This window comes from Schistocerca piceifrons, chromosome 1 (genome assembly GCF_021461385.2).
Source record: "Schistocerca piceifrons isolate TAMUIC-IGC-003096 chromosome 1, iqSchPice1.1, whole genome shotgun sequence".
Classification (NCBI taxonomy): Eukaryota; Metazoa; Arthropoda; class Insecta; order Orthoptera; family Acrididae; genus Schistocerca; species Schistocerca piceifrons.
Genome location: NC_060138.1, coordinates 21,004,255 through 21,028,452, shown reverse-complemented (window position 1 = coordinate 21,028,452; position 24,198 = coordinate 21,004,255). Strand labels below are relative to the sequence as shown.

Genomic DNA, 24,198 nt, shown 5'->3' with positions numbered 1-24,198 from the left:
AAATCCTGCCTTGGGCATAGATGTGTGTGATATCCTTAGGTTAGTTAGGTTTAAGTATTTCTAAATTCTAGGGGACTGATGACCTCAGAAGTTAAATCTCATAGCGCTCAGAGCCATTTTTTTGAGCTCTTTCTATTCTAAAAAGATATTTTTGGCTCACAACGGGCAGTTCGGGCAACAAATGGTATAAGTTCATTAAACTCTTGCTAACCCCTGTTCAGTAGTCTTGGTATTTTGACATTGGCATATATATATATACTGTCATTTCTTGTTAACGGTATTTGCTTATTCCCAAGAATAACTGAGCTTTCATTCAGGTAATACTTGGCAGAAATCAAACCTGCATTTGGATCGGACTTCCCACTTTCATATTGAAACTGAAGAGTTTCGTCATGGCTGGCGGCTCCTTCTGTTCTGTTGAGGAGTTCCTTGAAAAATTAAACTATATCATGTTGTATTGTTGATTGCGTTTACTTAAACTTATGGATTGACTTTTTTGGGTTCATAAACATTTTATTTTTATCTGTTACTACTTTTATGTTGTAATTTCATGTGCTGACACGTTCCATGATGGAGATTTGCTCCTCAATTTGGTCCTGTGGAACTTGACGTGTAAATAAAATTTAAAAAAATGGGAAAAAATTATTGACAACACATGGTAGATGAGAAATTTAATTTTTAATAAAAATATTTTTACAACAAAATGAATACCCTTTCCCTTTACAGTGGGTCAGGGGCAAGAAGACTTGAATCTTACAGAAAGAATGGTTAATACCTGGGATCAAAGTATCTTGTACTTGGAAGAAATCAAACAATGGAAAATCCAGGATTTAATGTAACAGTATTACGAGGAGGAACGTTTCTACTCACCATGTAGCAGAGATGCCGAGTCACAGATAGGCATAACAAAAAGACTCTCACAATTTAGTGTGGTTTCAGTTGCCTGAGACCGCAGTCGTGTGTGTGTCGTGTTTGCATGAGTCTGTACGTATGTATGTCTATTGTTGACGAAGGCTTTAATGCCCGAAAGCTTTAATTGTGAGAGTCTTTTTGTTGTGCCTATCTGCAACTCAGCATGTCTGCTATTTGGTGACAGAAACTCTCATTCTCATAATATTGTACTTTGAAGAGAGAGCTTTATTTAATGCAGAGGACTACCTCTAAATCAAGACTTGAAAGTGTGCTATGAGCAACATTGCAACTTTTTTCTCCATCTAATCAAAAAGCCAAGAAGTATGTACTGTGCACATCTAATTACAAGAAATAGGCAAGAGCAGCCTGGAGCAACCATAGGCATAAAATGAGAATCCTACACAAATTACCCTGGGCATACTGCCTAAGGGAAACACAGTGAGTATTTTGGGGAAAAAAAGTGTCTATTTCAGCCTCATCACTCGTGACCTGATGCTGAATGTTGTCATTGTTGTCATCTTCAGTCCAAAAACTAGATTGATGCAATTCTGCTTGCTACTCTATCCTGTTAAAGCCTCTTCATCTCTGAGTAATTATGGCAACCTACATTCATTTGGACTTACTTACTGTATTCATTCCTTTGTCTCTCACTACAATTTTTACCTTACACACTTGTCCCAAAAATAAATTGTTGATTCTTTGATGTCTCAGAATGTGTTCTCTTAACTGATTCTTTCATTTAGTCCTGTTGTGCCACAAACTATTTTTCAGTACCTCCTCATTAGTTACATAATCTGCTCATATTATCTTCAGAATTCATTTGTCCCAGCACAGTTCGAAATCTTCTGTTCTCTTCTTGTCTGAACTGCTTGTTGTCCATGTTTCACCTGGCGTACAAGTCCACACTTGAGGAATTTTTTAGGAAAGCATTTTTATTTGCCAGTCAGCTGTGCAAATTTTATTTATATGACCAGTTTCAGTTATTTCAATCATAATCAAATGGAAGAATTAAATGAACAGATGAAACCATGTGCAATATACATAGGCCATAACAAAAAAATAGAATTTTGTAAGTACTGTGTATGTTGTTGGTTTTAAGAGGTACAACTCTGACATCTGTTGGTTTAAAAATGCGTATTTTTCACAGAATACACTTTCATAAACCAAATGTAGCAATGGCAAAATGTAAAATGTGACATACCCAGATTTTGACAAACTCTTCAAAAGCTTATAATGTAAAAAAAAATCACTCAACAAGAGGCGGTAGGAGAACACACACACACACACACACACACACACACACACACACACACACACGAGCCACTGGCTCTGACAGCTTGAATAAGTTAAACCTTTGTGTGCGTGCGTGCGTGTGTGCGTGTGTGTGTGTGTGTGTGTGTGTGTGAGTGTGAGTGTGTGTTTTCTCCTGCCACTTCTTGGTGAGTACATTTTTTTTTATCTATACATACATTATATTGTCAAAATGTGATTATTTTCAAAAGCTTAGATAAATTACACATGCACTCCTGATTGTTAACAAGTGACCAACACCACAGGCCAATGTGCCCACAGTTGTCGTAAGAGTCTAAAACCACAGAGGAAAAACATACAATCATTGGTGAAATCAGAGGGAACACTAGTTGACAAGATAAATTTCAGTGTGGTGCTGTGAACAAACAACATGCTGTGAGTGTAGAATAAGGAAAATCAAAGATGAAACAAACATTAATTTGCAAAAATATCAAACAAAAAAATGTATAATGTCATGTAAGAGCTACATGATGGTATACTAATTACATCAATAAACTAAACTTGTAGAAAGTAATTATGATAATTGAGCTTATCATTCAGTTAGGAAGTGTTAGGGTTACAGTAACAAGTGTCATCTTTACCACCAATAAATGACAGGTCTACAATCATAATAGTTAATGACAGTGAATTTTTGTCAACTCACATATTATATGGGAAAATGTTATGCTGTCGTAACAGGCAGAGAGGTGCTACTCTGACATGGCGCGTCCCCATGTGGCGGATGGGGGGAGGGGGGGGGATCCTCACTGGCTTGCCAGCGGACTTGAGCAAAACAAAACAGCTCTCGTGGACCAAACACAAACCCTCTGTACTAGCACTCCAGCTGTATCTCAAGCAATCTTCGGAAAGCTCCACCACTCCAACGTTACAAATTTTATGGATTATGAGTGGATAAGAAAACAGATTACCCCAGGGAGTAAAATCTCTTGATCTCAGGTCACAAGCAGGCATTTCGGATTCTGGGGAGCCTGCACTTTCTGCTCTTGTTTTATTGAAAGAACCTAAAAAACTCAAATTCAAGAAGGAACACTGAACATTAACTCACTGATCAAAACAGGAAACCATAATATCCAAATTTCAGCACTACAAGAAACTCACTATACTGATGAAAATTCTTTTGAAATGGGCAATTACAGACTTTATAAAGGAAAACCAGCAGGGTTTATCTTTGGAAAATGCCCTCTACTGGGTACAGCCTTTATTGTTAGAAGAAATATAACAGAGTCTGTAACAAACTTCAGCTCTATGTCCAACAGGCTCTCTAAATTCACAATCAAATGTAAAAACAAAATGTATGCACTAGTGAATGCTCATGCTCCAATAATCCGAACGAAGTACAGACTTTCTGGGAAGAACTAGAAGACACGATTCAGAAGATTCCAAAGGAAAATGTCATCATTCTGCTCAGCGGCTTTAATGCACAGCTCGGCAAGGAGAAGAAATACAAAAACATCATTGGAGAATACCCAGTGCATAAGAGGACAAACAACAATGGAATAAGACTTGTGGAACTCTGTGAAATCTTCAGCCTCAAAATTATGACTACACACTTCAAGAAACATCCCAAGAAGATGAAGTCTTGGAAAGTACCATATCAACTCCTTGGAGAGTTCCAAATTGACCACATAGCCATTTCTAGAAGAGAATTTAAGACAATTCAGAATATTAAGGTACAGAAAGGAACCAAAATAAATACAGATCACTATCTTGTTAAGTCTAAAATTAAATTCATCCTAAATTCAGGAAGAAAGGTTTATAAAAATACAAAAGATCATACCAGATAAGTCATCCACATTGACTATTCCATAACTATAAATACAGAAGCCATATTTAATTAAATTTATAATACTTTATATCAATTTTGTGAAGATTTTAATTAGTGGCTTAACTGCTTAATCTATAATGTCATCCAGTCCATAAAAAATAAGTATGCAAAAGTATGTGGATAAACTTGTGTGTTGAACCGGTATTATGGCACAGAAGACAGTAGTAAGTGTGGCTTTCCCCAAACTTTAATTAAATACATCTTTTATGTGAATTAGATTCCAGCAGATAAAAACATATTCCAGGAGTTGAATAGTGCTTTCCAGTGTGTGGCATCACTGCTTCAGATTCTGCTGATTAGCTCTGTCTAAATTTTCTCTCTTGTTTAGTAGTAAAGTTTTCTATTGTTAATAACTTAATTAATATTATCTATCACAAAACTCATTACACTAATGGAACCAACACATTACAGGCAAAATCTTCAATAATAAACCTGAATGAGAATATTGTATGTATAGGATTTATGTAATTTTGAGTAAATCTAGTGTACCCACAGATGTGTAATCAGATCCATTTGAAATACAAATGGAAAAAAAATCAGTCATTTGCCAAGATTAAACTAATAGGAAGTGGTTTAAGTTTCAGTGTGCTTTGTTACACCATCTCAGTCATTGGTTCCCTTTCATGCCCATCAACTCTTATAACTGCTGTCTCATTTATGTTGTGAATAACCTTTTGGTCTTGTAGTTTATTCCTATGACCTTCAAAATTTGAATGAAGATAGTCCAGACAACATTATCATAAGTTTTCTCTAAATCCACAAATGTTATAAACATAGGTTTGCTTTTCTGTAGGGTCAGTATTGCCTCTCATATACCTACATTTCTGTGGAGACCAAACTGATCTTCCCTGAGGTTCTATTTTTTTTTCCATTAATTTGTAAATAATTTGTGTCAGTAGTGAGCAATCTTGACTTATAAAACCAATGATTTGATACTATTGACACTCACCAACAACTGTTTTCTTTGGAACTGGAATAACTATATTCCTTTTGAAGTCTGAGAATATTTCACCTGTCTCACACACGTTGCACACCAGGTGGAATAGTTTCATTGTGATTGGCTCTCTCAAGGATATCAATAGTTCTATGGAAATGTCATCTACTCGAGGGGCCTTGTTTCGACTACGTCTTTCAGTGCTGTCAAATTCTTATTGCAATATCATATCTTCCATTTCATCTTCATCTACTTCCTCTTTCGTTAGTGTAATATTGCCTTAAAATTCATTCCCATTGTATAGCCTCTCTATATATTCCTTAGTCATTTCAGCTTCCCCATCTTTGCTTAGTACTGGATTTCCATCTGAGTTCTTGATATTTATATAGCTGTTTCCCTTCTCTCCATAGGCTTCTTTAATTTTCCTGTAAGTGGTTTCTACCTCTCCCCTTACCATACATGCTCCTGTAGGCTTGCATTATAGCCATAGGTATTTTGCACTTTCTGTCCGTCTCTATTTTTAGATGTATGTATTCCATTTTGCCTGCTTCATTTGTTGCATTTTTAGATGTACTCCTTTCCATCAATTAAATTCAATATCCCCTGTGATATCTGAAGCTTTCTATTAGGCCATGTCTTTAGATTTGATCCAATGCTATCTTCACTATTTCATCTCTCAGAAGTGTTAGTTTGTCTTCTACTCTAATCCTTTCCCCTATTCCAATCAGGTGTTGCCTAATGCTCCCTTTGCAACTCTAAACAGCCTCTGGTTCTTTGAACTTATCTATGCCCCATCTTCTTAATTTCCTAACTTTTGCATTTTTTTTAGTTTTAATCTATTTTCATAACCAATAAATTGTGGTCATAATCATCCACATCTGCCCTGGAAATGTCTGTGTCACCATTAAAAACTGATCTGAAACCTTCCAGTGTCTCCAAGTCTGTTCCATGTGTACAACATTGTTTCATGATTCTTAAACCAATTATTAGCAGTGATTAAATTATACTCTGTGCAAAATCTTTCAGTCCTTTCTCACAGTCATGTTCTCCTGCTATTTTTCTTCATCTTTCTTTCCCTATCATCAACTTCTAGTCACCCATCACAGTTAAATTTTTGTCTCCCTTAACTATATGAATAATTTCTTTTATCTCATCAAACATTCTTTCAATCTCTTAATATGTGATGCTAGTTGTCATCTATGCTTAAACTACTGAGGCGGGTGTGGGCTTCATTTTTATCTTGGCTACAATAATGCATTCACTTTCCTCTTCATAATACCTACATTCTTATTTTCTTATTCATTGTTATATCTACTCCTCCATTACCCTGTTTGATTTTGTACTGCACTCACCTGACTGGAAGTTCAGTCCCTCCTGCCACTGAACTTCACTACTGCCCACTGTGTTTAACTTCAACCTATCCATTTTCCTTTTTTAAATTTTCTGACCTGCCTGCCCAATTAGAGTATTCACGATTCCACATTCCAACTGTAGAATCCCAATTTTGTTTTCTTGATGGCAACATCATCCTCAGTAGTCACTGCCCAAAGATGCCACTGGGCACACCTTTAACCTTCAGAATATTTTGCCCAAGAGGATGCCATTTAACCATATAGCAGAGCTGTATGTCCTCCTAAAATGTAAGGAGTATAGTTTCCTTTCACTTTCAGCCATTCACAGTACCGGCACAGGAAGGCCACATTGACTGATGTTCCCAGATCAGTCATTGCTGTACTGAAAAGGCTGCTGCCCCTCTTCAGAATTCACATGTTTGTCGGGCCACTCCACAAATACCCATCCATTGTGATTGCAACTATGGTCGAAGCACAAAGTCACCTTACAGTGGCAAGGTATCTGGTTCATGGGGGATATGAGGCTGAACATGTAATTAAAAAATGAATAAACTCAGTCAGGCAAATGGAATTCAACTCTCTCATGACTTTAACAGCTAGACGAGTGATATTCAGATCTAATCATAGGTTACTGGATTCAAATTATAAGCTACTAAATTCAGCTAACTCTTAACTAACAGTACCAAAAATGCAGGGACAAAAAGTAGTCCATCAAACAAGACCCATTAGGATAACTCAGACAGACATTGCATACATTACCACCAGTACCACCATCCCCTCAAGTCACATTTGTAATTATTCGACAAGAAGAATGTAAACTCTTCGAGAACTGCAAAATTTGCTATTGACACAATGACACTGATAAAGGGCCCAAACACATCTGTACCAGACTCAATGATAATGGAACAGACTGACACATGGTTCACATCAAACAGGTTAATCATTAATCTTGCAGAAAGTAATGTTGTTCAAATTCCAAACAAATAAAAATGCCTCCAGGTACCAAAAGGAGAGATGAGGCTCACAGTACAATGTTCTTGGGTATCCAGATGAGTAATAAACATAGGCGACACCAGCATAATGACAAGTTAGCCAAAAAAGTTCAGTTCTACCTGCCTGACACTGAGAAGTATCTCTCGCTGTGTTGATCTGCATATAGGATTGCAAGCATACACTGATGAGCCAAAACATCGTAACCTTCTACTTGCAAGCAATTCGCCAGTGACTCCTTTCCACGGATTCAACAAGTACTCGATAGGTCTCCAGAGGTTTGTGGCACCAGTTGCCTATGCTCACGCCACACATTTACAGTAATTTATGGATGGTCTTCATATGTGATGCTAGTTGTCATCTATGCTTAAACTACTGTGGTGGGTGTGGGCTTCATTTGAGGAAGACGTCAAGCATAAGGAGTTACAGATGGTCCTTATAATGTTCACGTATTCCACAGCTTGGTGTCTTTGATTACTACCGCAGGTTCCACGAAAGCCCAGGTGAATATTCCCATAACATATTTCTGCCCCCACCGGCACGCATTCGTGGCATGCTGTTTGTTTTGAGCAGCCTTTTGCCTGGATGACAGTATATCCGAACACAACCGTAGACCTGGTTTAACAATAAGTGGGATTCATCCAACTGGGTGTTACGATTCCACCGATACATGGTCCAATATTGATGGTCCCGTGCCCACTGTAATCATAACTGACAGTGTTGATTGGTCAGCACGGGAGCAGGTTAGGAGTCCTCTGCTGCAGAGCACCACGTTCCAACGGTATAAGCCGAAACACTTGTGTCTGCACCGGCACTATAATCTATTGTCAGATCTACCACAGGTCATCACCTACCCAGCTCTAGAGAGTGGGCAAGCCTCTTGATCCCTGTGTTCTGTGATGAGGTACGGATGGCCAGCTCCTTGTCAGCTACTCACGGTTTCAGCACTCTTCGACGACTTTCCGTAGACACTCGTGACAGTAGCACACAAACAGCTGACCAGCTTCGCCATTTCAGAGATGCTGGCAGTGAGGCACAACAATCTGGCATTTGTCAAAGTCATTTAAGTCGGCAAACTTCCATATTTGTACTACTTATCATTTATAGAATGATTCACTATTCGTCCCTGCTGCACTCGTATGCTTTTCTTACCACGTCAGGTGCCCTCAGTGCCACTGGGCAGCTTACAACATTGTGGTGGCCAGTGGTTGTAATGTACTGGCTCATCGGTGTACTTTGCATAGAATTTTGTTCTTGGTTGGGGTCCACAACCTACATATGTTTCAAGAATGAACATATGGTCCATGAAGGCTGTAATTTATGTATTGTCTGTGTTATTAGCTAATATTTTGAAGTACCTTGGAATCAGTGCTGTCTACAAGTAGCAGTGATCTCGAGGTTCTCAAAAATGACTGACGGTTGAAATTAGGTAATAGCACAAACAATAGATAGATTACAGCCTGCTTGGACCATATTTTCATTCTTAAAATATTTCACATACTTTTACTTAATACTATTCCACTGCGTTGGTAAAGTAAAAAAAAAACTGTTTATTCTACAGAAGCATGCAATAAGAAGTTGATCAGCATACATCTTGCAGAAACTTCTTCAGGGTGCATGGGCTTGTTACTCTTACATGCCATTGCATACACTCTCTAATGATCGTTTTGGTGAATTTAGGATCAAATATGAAAATCCTAATTTCTACGTAGACTGAACTTTACAATGGGATGCACAAAGTTGAGTTGTATATTCTGGTGCAAAAGTCTATCACAAGTTTCCAGTGGACATCAGGCAGGAAACTGAAAATTCTCAGATGTTAAAAAATCAAGTAAGAGAATACTTTTTTGACCTTAGGCTGTCTACAATTTATCAGAATATTTCAGCCTGGGAGGGTAAATCCCATATTAACCTCACAGACCTCCCCTCTGCAAGCATACAGAGTGTATTACAACTACACTGACACATTTTCGGACCTTGTCCTATAGTGTATTCTGGTACAACAAACCTGTGGACTACGATTGATTGTTCCTGGGAAATAATGTAATTATGATTCATTCGTTTTGTTACTTGTTTATCTTTGCTTCCATGAAAATTGGCACACAACATGAAAAAGCCTGTATTATGCAATCACTAAAACGTACAATGCAAAACAGAGAGTAATGCGTCAGGCCTTACATGTAAAAGTACAGCTCAGCATTGCATTATTGTGCCACTATTTCTTTTCATTCAGTGATACAAAACACGACGAAGTACATGTCGACCAACTCTTTGCCAGTAAACTGATACTTACTGTTACATATAACTGATAATGTACAACTGACAGTACTGGAAAAATGTGCCCGAGATACAACCGAGCATTACTGATTATGAGTTTTATGACAGAGTAAAGTGAGCATTACTCTTGTCAACAGTATTGTGAGTGAATGGAACAAGTTTGCATCCAAACCAGCAGACTAAACAGACCGAACCAAAAATTTGACATTTGTGCTGTTGTGCTATACAGATACGAAGAAAAACTGGGGAAGAAATTAAAGTAAATGCAATTAGTCCGTAATGGTCCACCGTGGACAACATGTCCCTCGCTCGTATGAAATACTCAAAAAATATCACTGTTCAACCTCTGAAATTTTATTGACAGAGTTAGGGTTCTCCATATACTGGCAGCAGGTAGTGGTTTGTGTTACTAGATGCTTAGTCTGAAGTATCTGATAAAGTGGCAGCAGAGTAGTAAAAGAGAAGGACCTGTGTCTTTTCTACTAATGTACATATATAAATTGATTCCCATCATTATGAGTGTGGGTAGAATAGCACAATTTATAATTTATTATCAGTTTACCTTACAGATGTAGCCCATCTGTAGTTGCCGCTTTTGCCTTTTAATGTATAATTTCACTCATTACATGTCCATGAAGTTTTTCCTGCATGATGGGATTTACGAAGCACCTGTGAATGAATGAATGGATAATAATAACTTCACATTTGCTGTGTTGCCATTTAATTTCAAAGAATTCTTTAAGTACCTTTGTTATAATAGTGTAACTAAATAATGATAATATCACATTATTTCCGTATCACCCGTCTTATTTTTGGTTTTTCCAAAATACTGATGGTGAGTGCATGGATAATCTTTTTGGCATGACTGTGAGCAGTTCCTTCATCATACCATTACTGATCTCTTTGCTTATGACGCCCTTACCTGCTGACTGCCACTAGGACACACAGTCATTGTCTGGGCAACTAAAAGGGCAATTTCCTAATACCATTTTAATACATTAGCAACTTACTGAACAACAAATAGTGATTCAGTGTGTCTGAACAAGCAAGAAAGAAAACTCGAAATAAAAATGGGAGTAAAGACAAATCTTCAGAGTGGTACAAATGGAAAGAAAGTGTAATGTATGCAAAAAGGAGAAAAAATTTAAATACATGAACAGAAAAAGGCAAATTGTATTGCACATTTGAAGGAGAGAATTGAGAATAATGAGAGAGAAGAGAGGAGACTATAGAATAATCTTTTGGTGGGTAACATTCCATTTATAATATACACAATTTGATGTCCATAACTTCCTCATACTGTTTCTCTCTTTAATGTCACCAAATTACTTCTGTTTTCATTGTTTTGAACAATTAAATTGTCATATGTTTGTGTATTGCCTAGTATTGCGATATTTCCAATTGTAGATTTTTATCATGTTTATGCCCAAACTTGGTAACAAGGTCAACATGTGCTCTTCCCAGAAGGGAACTAAATGTATTTATTGTGCAAGACTGTTAGTTGGCAGTCTGAGTTTCTATAAAATATAGTAATGTTTATGACTTTTTAGTGGCATATGTATTTAGAACAGACCATAATGCTATCACTGTGTGTTGAACTACACTCCTGGAAATTGAAATAACAACACCGTGAATTCATTGTCCCAGGAAGGGGAAACTTTATTGACACATTCCTGGGGTCAGATACATCACATGATCACACTGACAGAACCACAGGCACATAGACACAGGCAACAGAGCATGCACAATGTCGGCACTAGTACAGTGTATATCCACCTTTCGCAGCAATGCAGGCTGCTATTCTCCCATGGAGGCGATCGTAGAGATGCTGGATGTAGTCCTGTGGAACGGCTTGCCATGCCATTTCCACCTGGCGCCTCAGTTGGACCAGCGTTCGTGCTGGACGTGCAGACCGCGTGAGACGATGCTTCATCCAGTCCCAAACATGCTCAATGGGGGACAGATCCGGAGATCTTGCTGGCCAGGGTAGTTGACTTACACCTTCTAGAGCACGTTGGGTGGCGCGGGATACATGCGGACGTGCATTGTCCTGTTGGAACAGCAAGTTCCCTTGCCGGTCTAGGAATGGTAGAACGATGGGTTCGATGACGGTTTGGATGTACCGTGCACTATTCAGTGTCCCCTCGACGATCACCAGTGGTGTATGGCCAGTGTAGGAGATCGCTCCCCACACCATGATGCCGAGTGTTGGCCCTGTGTGCCTCGGTCGTATGCAGTCCTGATTGTGGCGCTCACCTGCACGGCGCCAAACACGCGTACGACCATCATTGGCACCAAGGCAGAAGCGACTCTCATCGCTGAAGACGAAACGTCTCCATTCGTCCCTCCATTCACGCCTGTCGCGACACCACTGGAGGCGGGCTGCACGATGTTGGGGCGTGAGCGGAAGACGGCCTAACGGTGTGCGGGACCGTAGCCCAGCTTCATGGAGACGGTTGCGAATGGTCCTCGCCGATACCCCAGGAGCAACAGCGTCCCTAATTTGCTGGGAAGTGGCGGTGCGGTCCCCTACGGCACTGCGTAGGATCCTACGGTCTTGGCATGCATCCGTGCATCGCTGCGGTCCGGTCCCAGGTCGACGGGCACGTGCACCTTCCGCCGACCACTGGCGACAACATCGATGTACTGTGGAGACCTCACGCCCCACGTGTTGAGCAATTCGGCGGTACGTCCACCCGGCCTCCCGCATGCCTACTATACGCCCTCGCTCAAAGTCCGTCAACTGCACATACGGTTCACGTCCACGCTGTCGTGGCATGCTACCAGTGTTAAAGACTGCGATGGAGCTCAGTATGCCACGGCAAACTGGCTGACACTGACGGCGGCGGTGCACAAATGCTGCGCAGCTAGCGCCATTCGACGGCCAACACCGCGGTTCCTGGTGTGTCCGCTGTGCCGTGCGTGTGATCATTGCTTGTACAGCCCTCTCGCAGTGTCCGGAGCAAGTATGGTGGGTCTGACACACCGGTGTCAATGTGTTCTTTTTTCCATTTCCAGGAGTGTATTTATGAATGTATATAGGTCAATCTCCTCTTAAAAGTTACCATGCAAAGCACTACTACTATTTCAGTGTGTAGACAAAACTAATACAGTAATAATCTCATGTTACAACATGAATGTAGTAAAGGATGCACTGCCCAAACATCTGTAAAGGTGAAATAGCAAAGCTCTAAGAATGTGTGTCAAGTTTACAATTTTATTATCAGTTTATTGGAAATGGATATCAAGAAACTTAAAGAAGATAAAAGTGTACTGAACCCAACAAAATCACAGCATGGAAGTTGGACTTTGTCGGAGAAGTAGATGGAAATAAAGTTCTAAAGACACAAACAGATAATACAGGGTATAGCAAACTGTGAAGAGAACATAAATGTAGTGCACAAAAATCACTTTCAAGCTCTTTCTATTACAGAATGTGATAGTGTTGTTAACAGTTCGAGTACACCACATGGAAAACAAAACAAGTTTGTGAGTGAGGTAGAATATGGAATACTTCAACTGCAGTTAAGTGCGAAAGTGCTCTCAAAAAATTTGCCACTGATAAGCTGTTCACCTAAGACATTATTGACCTATGTTAACAAAGAAGACATAATAAATAATGCCAAACATGATATCACGCACAGCAGAGATCAGTAAGCTCCCAACAGCAAGTACACGTAAAATTGAATTGTATGCAGAGAGCCAAGGGCGAAGTATAGCCACTTAATTCTGGCAGGCTAGCAGTCATAATTTCAATTTCATAATAAAGCCAGGAGCGAAATTCAGTGCTGCTACACCAATGAGCCAGGAAAAAATTTTCTCATTGAGCAAAAAGGACTTCTCCATCTGCCTGGCAGTATCAAACAATGTTGCAAGGAATGGAGGGGAAAAAAATTTTTTTAATCTCATTAAAAAGAAAATTGTATGAGCTGAGAGGAACAAACGTTATTGTTTTTTCAGTGTATAATCATTACAAATTGAGGTAAGGGTCCTGCATAAACAAAGAAATTGAAAGTGCAAGTACAGAGATCCAAAATATTCACAGGCAGTTTGTAAATGTAACAATTGTGAACATAAGCAATTTGGGGAAAAGATTCCTCACAGCACATGGTTTTCATCAAAGTAAACTTGGGAGAAACATAGTAACAAAAATTTTAGATGTAGTAAATAAAATCTGAAATGTGCAGTGTGATGATACAGGAATCATACCTCTCATGGACAAGAAGTGTGTGTTACCTGGAGACTCAAATGGTAAATCTGCTGGCAGTGAAGCTACACACCTCCAAGACAAATGTGAAATTTTGTTAACGCAAGTGAACATCCCAAATGCAAGCAACTCACAGAACAGCACAGTAGTTGTGGAAGAGCAAACGCCAGGAATGAGTGAAACAGCAGCAACATTATCATCAGAAGCGGTAGCAGCAGCAACAACAACAGTAGCAGTGACAGAAATAACAACAACTGGAGCAGCAGTACAGCACAGCCTAAGGAGGAGCCAAAGGCAAAATACGTCTGTGTCATTCAATGATGATTTTTTATGGTTTCAAGCCAAGAAGGAAATAAAAATGTGATAAATCAGCCAGATAACTCACAGTTAAGTCACAGTAACATCTTATTTCTAAACAACCAGGGTCTTGAAAGTAAAGTTGAAGTACTGGAGCAGTCATTGCCACAAAATAAGTATTCTTTCCTGTGTTTATGTGAACATTGGCGTAAACCAGGACAAATAGAATAGTATGTACCAAAAGGTTATAAACATGGAAAAAGTTTTTGCAGTACGGTAATAGTGGTACTGTTATCTTTGTTTCAATTGAAATGAGTTTGGAGGACTCGATCTTAGTTGGGCATGTGTAGAGCAACACTTTGAAATCACTGGAATCATATGTGATGTCATGAACCTTACGTTAGTGTGTATTTACCATTTCCCTAACAGATGAATAATTTGGACAGTATACTCTGCCACATAACAAAGTGGAAACGCTAAGTAACTATAATAGGTCTTCACGTATGCTTCTCAATTAATGGTTGACCTCTTTGGCAACACACCTATGAGAATGAACCCACCACTGTGCTGAAAGACTGTCATCGTGACTTTGTCAACAGAGGGAGCTGCTTTGAATTTCTCCTTTTTTAGTGATTCTGAGTGGTGCCACTCCAGTGACTGCCATTTTGTTTTGAGCTCAAAGTGATGCATACCTGTAACAATCAGTGACAGGAAGGCCTCTCTGCAGGCCTCAAACTGCTCCATTTGTCGATGTGAAATGCATTTTCATTGAAACTTGTGGTATGTTGTGAGCATTCGTGAAGCCATCATGGGCAAGTGTCTTTGAATATCCGAGTGCCTCAGTCATTGCACATGCACTTCCAATGCTCATCGATAGCTGTAGACCCAAATTTCAAGTCGTGATGCATCAGTCTTCGTGAATAATGACATCTGTGTGATTCATCATGTCAGAGGCAATGGCTGTGGCAGGACGTCTGGAACGTGACCAACCGTGTACCTCAGTTTCTGTGCTTCCTGACACAATAACTTTCTTTGTCCATCACCCGACTGCATCATTACCGTACACTGCACACAAATGTTTACAGGTGTTCACCACAGTTTTTTTTTTCCCTGCAACGGGAGATTCAGTTACAACACAGTGCTTGTAAGAGTGCTTTGCATAGACGTCATTTTGCATAGACGTCATTTGGATGCTTCACTACGGCACTTTCATCTGTCAGAACTGTGTGAAACATGCATGTGTACAGAAGAAACATTGAATTTGAAGGCATCTTGTAAATTATCGGATCTTGTGTTTTGCGTTTGATGGTCTCGTAATCTATTGCCTTGAATCACACTCCTGCTATTAGTGAGCTAGATTGACATTGGTTAAAGAATGTACACTACACTGCATCACTGCCTGTAGTGACCTTCCTTTTTACACTACATCACCATTTCTAGTGAACTCCCTGTTTACACTGCATCAATTGCTTCACATTTACTGAAACACAGTTTCACTTCTATGATGAGCAGATTGTAACTGTCAGGAGTCTCAATTTTTAAACCAGTTCAGTAAGCTATTGTCATTAATAAAGTGTCCTACATTTCATTGGTAGCAGATTAGGTCAGTGATGCATGAGAATGATACACATATATATCCCGCTTACTCACTGTCTCATAAATACGTGATGGTAATATAATGTTTGATACCAACAGACTAAGTACACATTGTTGCTACTTCACCATATACTTTTTGTTAACTGATTGAGGATTGACTGATGAAGGCAAACAACATAGAGGTATCAATAATGTAGCTGTTAGGCATGAAATGAGGGAAGTACTGTTCTTAATAACTACTTATTGACACACATAAGAATAATAACCAAATTTTGTTGTTATATTTTGATTTATAACAGAGAAGAGAGCAAAATCAGATGATCTGATGGTCAAACAAATTTTGCTAATGGAAGTAGACATTTTTGGGATGAGAAAAATCTGAGCAACAAAACTGTGGTACTGGATTTTCAAAATAACTATTACTTAATATTCAGATATTCCGAAACATAACTTTGATTAGGAATAATTTTTTAAATAGAATTATTCAGGAATAAAGGAGACAACTCACCGAAAGGCAGAAGCACTGTGTCTCAATTGGTACACAAACAAAAAGGTACAGAGCTTTACTAGCTTTTGGGATAAATTTCCATTTTCAAACTCGTAGGAAAAACCTGCACACAAACACATGCACACGCCGGTCTCCCTACATTGTGCTTAGTTGACTGCCAGCTCATTCCTGGCCCAAGTTGAGTGTACTGGGGTGAGGTAGGGGTGCAGGGTGGGGTGGGGTGAGGGATGAAGAGAGTCAGGAGACAGGGAGGGGATTGGGGGGAAGCATCTAGCAGCTCATGGGAGACTGAGGAGCCATCTGTGGGCTAGCTAACTGTGTAGGTAGAGGAGGCAGGTGGCAGACAGCTGGGCACACGATTTCACAGATTAGGGGGTGAGATAGCAGCACACAACTAGTTGACATGAATTGGGCAGGGGTACCGGGACAGGGATGGTGTGTGTGTGTGTGTGTGTGTGTGTGTGTGTGTGTGTACACACACACACACACACACACACACACAGTTTGGTGGTGGCCATTCATTCTAGTTAACAGCTGGTTGGTTGTCACGCCAATGTAAAACACTGTGCATTGGTAGCAGCAGAGCTGGTATATAACATGGCTGCTTTCACAGGTGGCTCAGCCTCTGATGGGGTAGGATAAGCCTGTGACGGGACTGGAGTAGGTGGTGCTGGGTTGGTGGATTGGGCATGTCTTACATCTGGGCCTTCCACAAGGGTGTGATCCCTGTAGCAGGGGTTAGGGGTGAGAGTGGCATAGAGATGGACTAGGATGTTTTGAAGTTTGTATAGACAGCAGAACACCACTTTGAGAGGGGATGGAAATGTGTTGGATAGGCTGTCCCTCATTTCAGGGCATGATGATAGATAATCAAAGCCAGGCAGGTTGCACTTCTTTGTGGTTAGTTCTTGGGATGGACGTGAGGATCAGGTGTGTGTTGCCAAAAATAAGGTGGACCACCCAGTGTTACAACACGAAGCAGATCCCAACAGGCGATGTTTTAAATGCTGTTTCATAACTTTTGCCACCTGGATCCTCCCCACCACCACCAACGTTTTTGAACTGCATCGATGGGAGCTATCCTTACAGCATATCCTTCACTCCCATAACCTCCCTGGCCTAAACATAAGGTAACTCTCTACCCCTCACCCTCCACCCTCCACCCACTGTGAAATCGTATGCCCAGCCATCTGCCACCTGCCCCCTCTCTCTGTACCCCTAGCCAGCCCACAGATGGCTCCCCACTCTCCCATGAGCTGCTACATGCTTTCCCCAACCCCCTCTCTGCCTCCTTCCTCTCTCCATCCTTCACCCCACCCCACCATGCATCCCCACCTCACCCCAGTACACTCACTGTGGGACAGGAAAGAACTGGCAGTTGACCGAGCACAATGTAGGGAGACAGGCATGTGCATGTGAGTGAACATGTGTTGGTGTGCATGTTTTTCCTACAAGCTTGAAACAGGAAATTTATTCTGAAAGCTACCAAAGCTCTGTACCTTTTGTTTGTGTACCTATCGACAACACGGAGCTTCCGCCTTTCAGTGATTTCTCTCCTTTATTCCTAAATATTTTGTAATTCTCAACTAGAATTTTCCATACATTATTTGGAAATAGTATGATTTTCACAATAGATGCTTATGGAGAAGAAGGGAATGAGGGCTTTCAGATGAAGTATATCAGTTTATAAACAAACTGGTATTTGCTCACTAAAAAACTGAACCCTATGTGTTCCTTATGAATCTTGGATTATGGTTTTCTCTTTATAAAAATTACTTACAGTCAGGTTAACTAGATTGTAGTAATCTGTAACAGGCAGATGACACAGTGAGCAGTAGAACTTTACAAATTCCTACTTGAATAAGAACATAGCTAATTTCTGCAAATGTCATATATATGCCTTTCATAGAACTACACCACAAAAGGAAGACAAATTTTATGTTGATGTCAGGGGTGGTAGGCTACAAGGACAAGGAGGCTGGTTTTATCTTGCTCTGTTACAAACTAAAAGTATGTTGGGTGTCACATCCCATCAGTGATGAAATCATACTCTGATTATGCAGGGATAGGAATAGAAATGTGCTGTGTTGACAGGGCTCCTCCTTAGAAAAGATAGTAGTGCCAACAAGGACCAAGAGCAAGCCTAAAGCCCCAAACTTTGATGACTAGTATTGTGGAACTATAAATATTCCTGTAACATATTTGATGAGTAGTACAGTACTGTGCAGAATGGCCGAAGCACAAGTAACAGTGCCACTATTTTTGTGAACTAAATAATGCAGTGTCTCTCTCTCCCTTTTCTGACCAAAAAAATTCAAATCATTTCAGTAAAACTATGTTCTTAATTTAGTAAATTTGCCATTTGTAAATGTTTTTATTGTTTCAGGTGAAGCTTTACTAAGTCCACTAGTAATGTGTGGGCCTCACGGTCTGAAGTTCCAAGTCCCTGTCGAACTTCGCCTTCCCCACTGGGCATCGTCTGACCCGTCAGACCCGTGGAGTTTTGCTCTTAAATCAGGTGAATCTGGAGAGCATTCGTGTCAACCCAAAGACTGGCAGAGTGTTGCACTGGACAGTAACAACACTGCAAAACACATAGGACCCAACAGTGTGTCTGTTCTCGTAGACCATTTCTAGAATATAGCAGAGTTACAAAGTGTTTGTTTAGTGACTGAATGGAAATTCAAAAATGAGTTAGATAGTGACTATGATGATACAATGACCATGTTAGAAAAAATGCACATGAAATTCTTTGTTTTGTTCTTACGGGATACCTACATGCAACAGTCAGATTTCAGGAAGAAAAATCCCAGTACTGAGTCAAGCCATAAAAAGCTATGCTTCAGTGGAGTCAGTTGCAACACCTCAGTTGTTTACATTTATGTCTATTATTTTATGCAATGTTACCATTGGGGATGAGGCTGAATCCAGCAGGATTTATATATTGTGCTAGCAAACGCAAGTGCAGAGGAAAGTCTTTCATTAATTTTTTGTTAAATTTTGCAATTACATATCATATAATTCTTGTATGTAACTAAACTGCCTCATCTCCTTTCCATATTATCTCTGTAGTTGAATTTAAGTGTATATAACTATAAATTATCCTAATTAAAAAAAGTCATTGATTTTTCATGCCATATGCCTTGTATTGGCACCCAGTCACAAATATTATTTTCCTGTGTATAATAACGAAAATGTGTAGTTTACCAAATGTTAGCACAGTGTATTGAATATAAATATTGAAAACAAAACCTGATTTTTCTATCGAAGTAGCTAAAATAAAGTCAAAGAAATATGTGTATGTATATATTGATTTATTTAATACATTCAGTTAACTATTATAAATAGGTTTAACATGGAGTGTGGAACTATTAGCAGGCATTTAAAAAAGGTATTGCTCTATAGAAGTGAACATGAATATTAAAGAAGAATGAAGGTGGTTATATTGGAGGGTAGTGAATTAAATTGAGTAAATCTAAAACTGGATATGAATTGTGCCAAGCTTTAGTGGAATAGGAAGACAAGAAAATATGCATAGAATGGTTTATTTATAAGGACTACAATAAACTGAAAGGAAAGTAAGATGCTGGCAAGCCAAGCACAAAATTATGGCTGCAATGCACACTAAATTTCCTAATAAATTTCCTTACGCTCTGATGCAGTTAGCTGATGAGGTGAACGTGTATGCTCTGCTTCGATGAAGGTAATGAAGTTACACAAATTTTTTATTTTTATTTTTTATTGTATATAGGCCATCTAAGGACCACATTCCAATTTCAATTCTTTGTCTTTTCTCTTCTACCAGTATGTTTTCATCTGTTCACTGTGTTTCTTCTTTCTGTCTTCAGACTATTTTGAACCAGTCTTTTTAGCTACCCTGCCTTGGATTCATTACATTTTCCTGAAGGGCTTCTCTGTTGTTAATATCTTCTGTGTTTTTATATTGTTTCTTTGTAAAACCTTCATTAAGCATTAACCCAGCTTCTTGTGGACTTTTTACCCCACAAATATTTGAAAACCATTTGGTTAATGTACTGTCTCGCAATCAAAATAAATTTCCAAATAACATGAGTCCTCTTTTTCTCATTGTGCTTGAAATATTTTTTATAGTTTGGTATATTTCAACATTCCTTTGTAATTTCCAACCTTATGCTGTGTTTCCTTATAAGTCACCTTTATAGTACTTCTAATTTATCTAAATTATAGCTTAGCACCAGACATTTGCTTGCATTTAGGCATTCTGGCTTCACTACTGTGCTGTAATGCCTTATTTTTGCATTTTTGGATAGGCACTTTTTACTGTAAAGGTCTTTGGTGATGCCCTATGCTCTCCCCGTTTTATGCAACCTTTCCTCTGTTGCAGATTTTCCCAAAGCATTTTCTGATATTTGAATTTTTTTACCCTCTCTATTTGTCTAATACTTGATTTCAGTAATTCTGGAGCCTCCTTAAGTTTGTTACAAGTTTTGTTTTTTCTGCAGAAATTCTTAAGCCAGTTCTGCTGGCTGTTTCTTCCAGGAGACTTATTTGTGCAGTAGCAGATGCCACATTTTCGGAAAGTGAAATTGCATTTATAGATGATTTTGCTACAATCTTTTTTCTTTCCTCTTCCTAAAGGTGAGATGTTGAATTCAATAAGTTTTTTGTCCAAATTCGCACTGTTTTGTGTAACATACTATTTAAAAAGAATTTGGGATAAGCCATCACTTTGCTGCGCATCTGTTTTTATATTGAAAAGCTGTGAAATTTCTCCCATAAATTTTACTTTTCAGACTGTATCTGTAAGTGTTTCATAGATTAGGTTTGCCAATTTAGACTTCATGCTAAATTCTCGAATTATTTTATCTATAACTTCTCTGTCGGCTGAAACAAAAGCCTTTTTGAAATCCACAAACATAATTACAATGTTCTTTGAATTAAGTAATCTGTGGTGAATATCTGACTTGGTTTTAGGAAGGGAAGGTCATGCTCAGAACAAATATTTAATCTCATCTTGATATTCACCTAAATGACTGTCTCATATTGTTTCTATTCTGCGTAATAAAATCTTGGAAAATACTTTATTCTCTACTGGCAGTAAAGAGATTCCTCTGTGGCACACTTTTTTGTGAGGTGGATGTTAAAAGCAACTTCACATTTCTCTGTGATTTTTTCTGTTTTCTAGATTTCTTCAGGGAGTAAATTTAGCTCATTTGCTATATTTGGCAAGGACCACTACAGAAGTTCAGCTGTAATACAATCTTCTCCACTAGCTTTGTCATTTTTGAGGGTTTTAATTACACAGCAGTACTAATAATAATAAAGGCTGCTACACGTGAGCTTTCAGCCAAAACCCCTTCTTCTAAAGTAGAAACAAAAACACATTCATACAAGCACAACACTCACTCACTCACTCTCTCTCTCTCTCTCTCTCTCTCTCTCTCTCTCTCTCTCTCTCTCTCTCTCTGTGTGTGTGTGTGTGTGTGTGTGTGTGTGTGTGTGTGTGTGTGTGTGTGTGTGTTGGCATTTGTAAATAGGAAGTTTTTCTTGTCTTAATTTGGTCATAATCAAAACAGAAGTAAATGATTTGTGAATATCACCTTGTATATTTTCAATTTCTTTATCTTCAGTACTTGAATATTCCATAGTTAATCCGTATGGGCCACAGTGCTTCTTGTAGTCTTGGAAACTTTTATTCACTGAAAGTTGGATATGTCACACAAATGGATAAGAATGGGGATAGCCAGACACAACAACATAAACACGAATAAAGGGAAGTTAAATATTCTGCTGTATGATCTCTCCCCTTTTAAGTACATTATCGGACTTTAGAATTACAGTCCCGACACCAGGTGTTACGACAACAGTAGTCACACTACATAGTTATATACAAGTTCAAGGCATTACTGAACTATGACAGGATCACCTTGTGGCTGGCTGATCAAATATGAACAGATAATCTTCATTAACAACGAAAGTAACATAGTACAATTTATGAGTGACAGGTTGTGAAAGAAGGAATTTTGTTTCTTTATTGTGTGTACATGGTTCATAGGAAGGCCCTATGTAAAAGTGTCTTAAACTAGAAATAGTTAATAATTAATAACAACATTTCTGTGACAGTTTTTTACACAGCATACTGTAATGAGATAACAAACAAAGGAACCTCCAGGATGGAATGTACCAATATTGATAAGGAAAGTTACTATTCACCATACAGCAGACATACTGAGTCACAGATAGGCACAACAAAAATACTCTCACGGTGGGGGTAAGGATGAGGCAGGGGTGGGGAGAGGGAGGGTAGTAGGGTAGGGGTGGTGGACAGTGAAGGTTAGACAATGGGCAGGGGAGAGGCGTGGTGGTTGGAGGGTGTAGCAGAAAAGGAGGGAAGTAAAAAGACTTGGTGGAATGGGACGGTACAGTGGTGGAAGGGAAAGGGGCTGGATGGGTGAGGACAGTGAATAATGAAGGTCGAGGCCAGGAGTGTTACAGGAACGTAGCCTGTATTGCAGGCAAAGTTCCCACTTGCACAATTCAGAAAAGCTGGTGTTGGTGGGAAGGATCCACAGCTTAGCTTGTAGACCACATCACTGGTTTCACAGGTAGCCCTGCTTTTGATGGGATAGGTGATGTTTGTGATCAGACTGGAGTGTGTGGTGGTGGGAGGATGTGTGGGACAGGTCTTGCATCTAGGTCTATAACAGGGGTATGAGCCATAAGGTAAGGGGTTAGGAACAGGAGTTGTGTAGGGATGAACAAGTATATTGTGTAGGTTCAGTGGACGATGGAATACCACTGTGGGAGGGGTGGGAAGGATAGTGAGCAGGACATTTCTCATTTCAAGGCATGACAAGAGGTATTCGAAACCCTGGCAGAGAATGTAATTCAGTTGCTCAAGTCCTGGGTGGTGCTGAGTTACAAGGAGAATGCTCCTCTGTGGCTGGACAGTGATGGGAGACTAGAAAGATAAGGCACGGGAGATTTGTTTTTATACAAGGTTGGGAAGATAATTAAGGTCTGGCCATCAGTGCAAATGTGACGACCATGGGTGGCTAGGGTTCTTTGTGTGGAATGGGTGGCAGCTGTCAAAGTAGAGGTATTGCTGGTTGTTAGTCGGGATTGATATGGACAGAGGTGGAGGTCAACATTTAGGAAGGTGGCTCGTTACTTTGAGTAGGACCAGGTGAAGCAAATGGGGGAGGAGCTGTTGAGGTTCCGGAGGAATGTGGATAGGGCATCCTCACCCTCAATCCAGATCGCAAAGATGTCATTAGTGAATCTGAACCAGGTGAAGGGTTTTAGGATTCTGGATGTTTAGGAAGGATTCCCTTAGATGGTCCATGAATAGGTTAGCATAGGATGGTGCAATGCGGGTGCCTATAGCCGTACTGTGGATTTGTTTGTAGGTAAGAGAAGTAATTGTGGGTGAGGATATAGTTGGTCATGGCAACTAGGAAGGAGGTTGTCGGTTTGGAATCCGTCAGGCACTGGGAATGGTAGTGTTCAGTATGTTGTGGCGTAACAAGACAGCCACGCCACTCGGAAGTAGCCGAAAGGCACGCGTCACACTCACGCAGACTAGAGATAGGTCTGAAACGGGATACGTAATGAATGCTATAAAGAAAAGTACGTAGCTTCTGGAATACTTAACTTTAATCCATCCTTGTGGTACATCGCTCTTGACGATACAAGTGAGACTCTTTAGATACAAGCTATGTAAGGCTAATGGCGCCTTGCTAGGTCGTAGCCATGGACTTAGCTGAAGGCTATTCTAACTATCTGCTCCGCAAATGAGCGATGCTTCGTCAGTGTAGTCGCTAGCTACGTCATCAATACAACTGGGGCGAGTGCTAGTAAGTCTCTCGAGACCTGCCGTGTGGTGGTGCTCGGTCTGCGATCACTAACAGTGGCGACACGCGGGTCCGACACATACTAATGGACCGCGGCCGATTTAATGCTACCACCTAGCAAGTGTGGTGTCTGGCGGTGACACCACACAGTAGTGGT

General features: G+C 39.7%; 1 protein-coding gene across 2 annotated transcripts in view; it reads left to right on the top strand.

Annotated features, from left to right (window-relative positions):
- Window positions 1-18,726, top strand: part of LOC124784850 (tight junction protein ZO-1) — a 484,431-nt gene extending 465,705 nt beyond the window's left edge. For both annotated transcript variants that reach the window (XM_047254134.1, XM_047254133.1), the window contains one exon: window positions 18,596-18,726. In XM_047254134.1, coding sequence (XP_047110090.1) covers window positions 18,596-18,599 — 4 coding nt within the window. In that variant the 3' untranslated portion in view covers window positions 18,600-18,726. The remainder of the gene's footprint in view (window positions 1-18,595) is intronic.
- The last annotated feature ends 5,472 nt before the right edge of the window (window positions 18,727-24,198 follow it).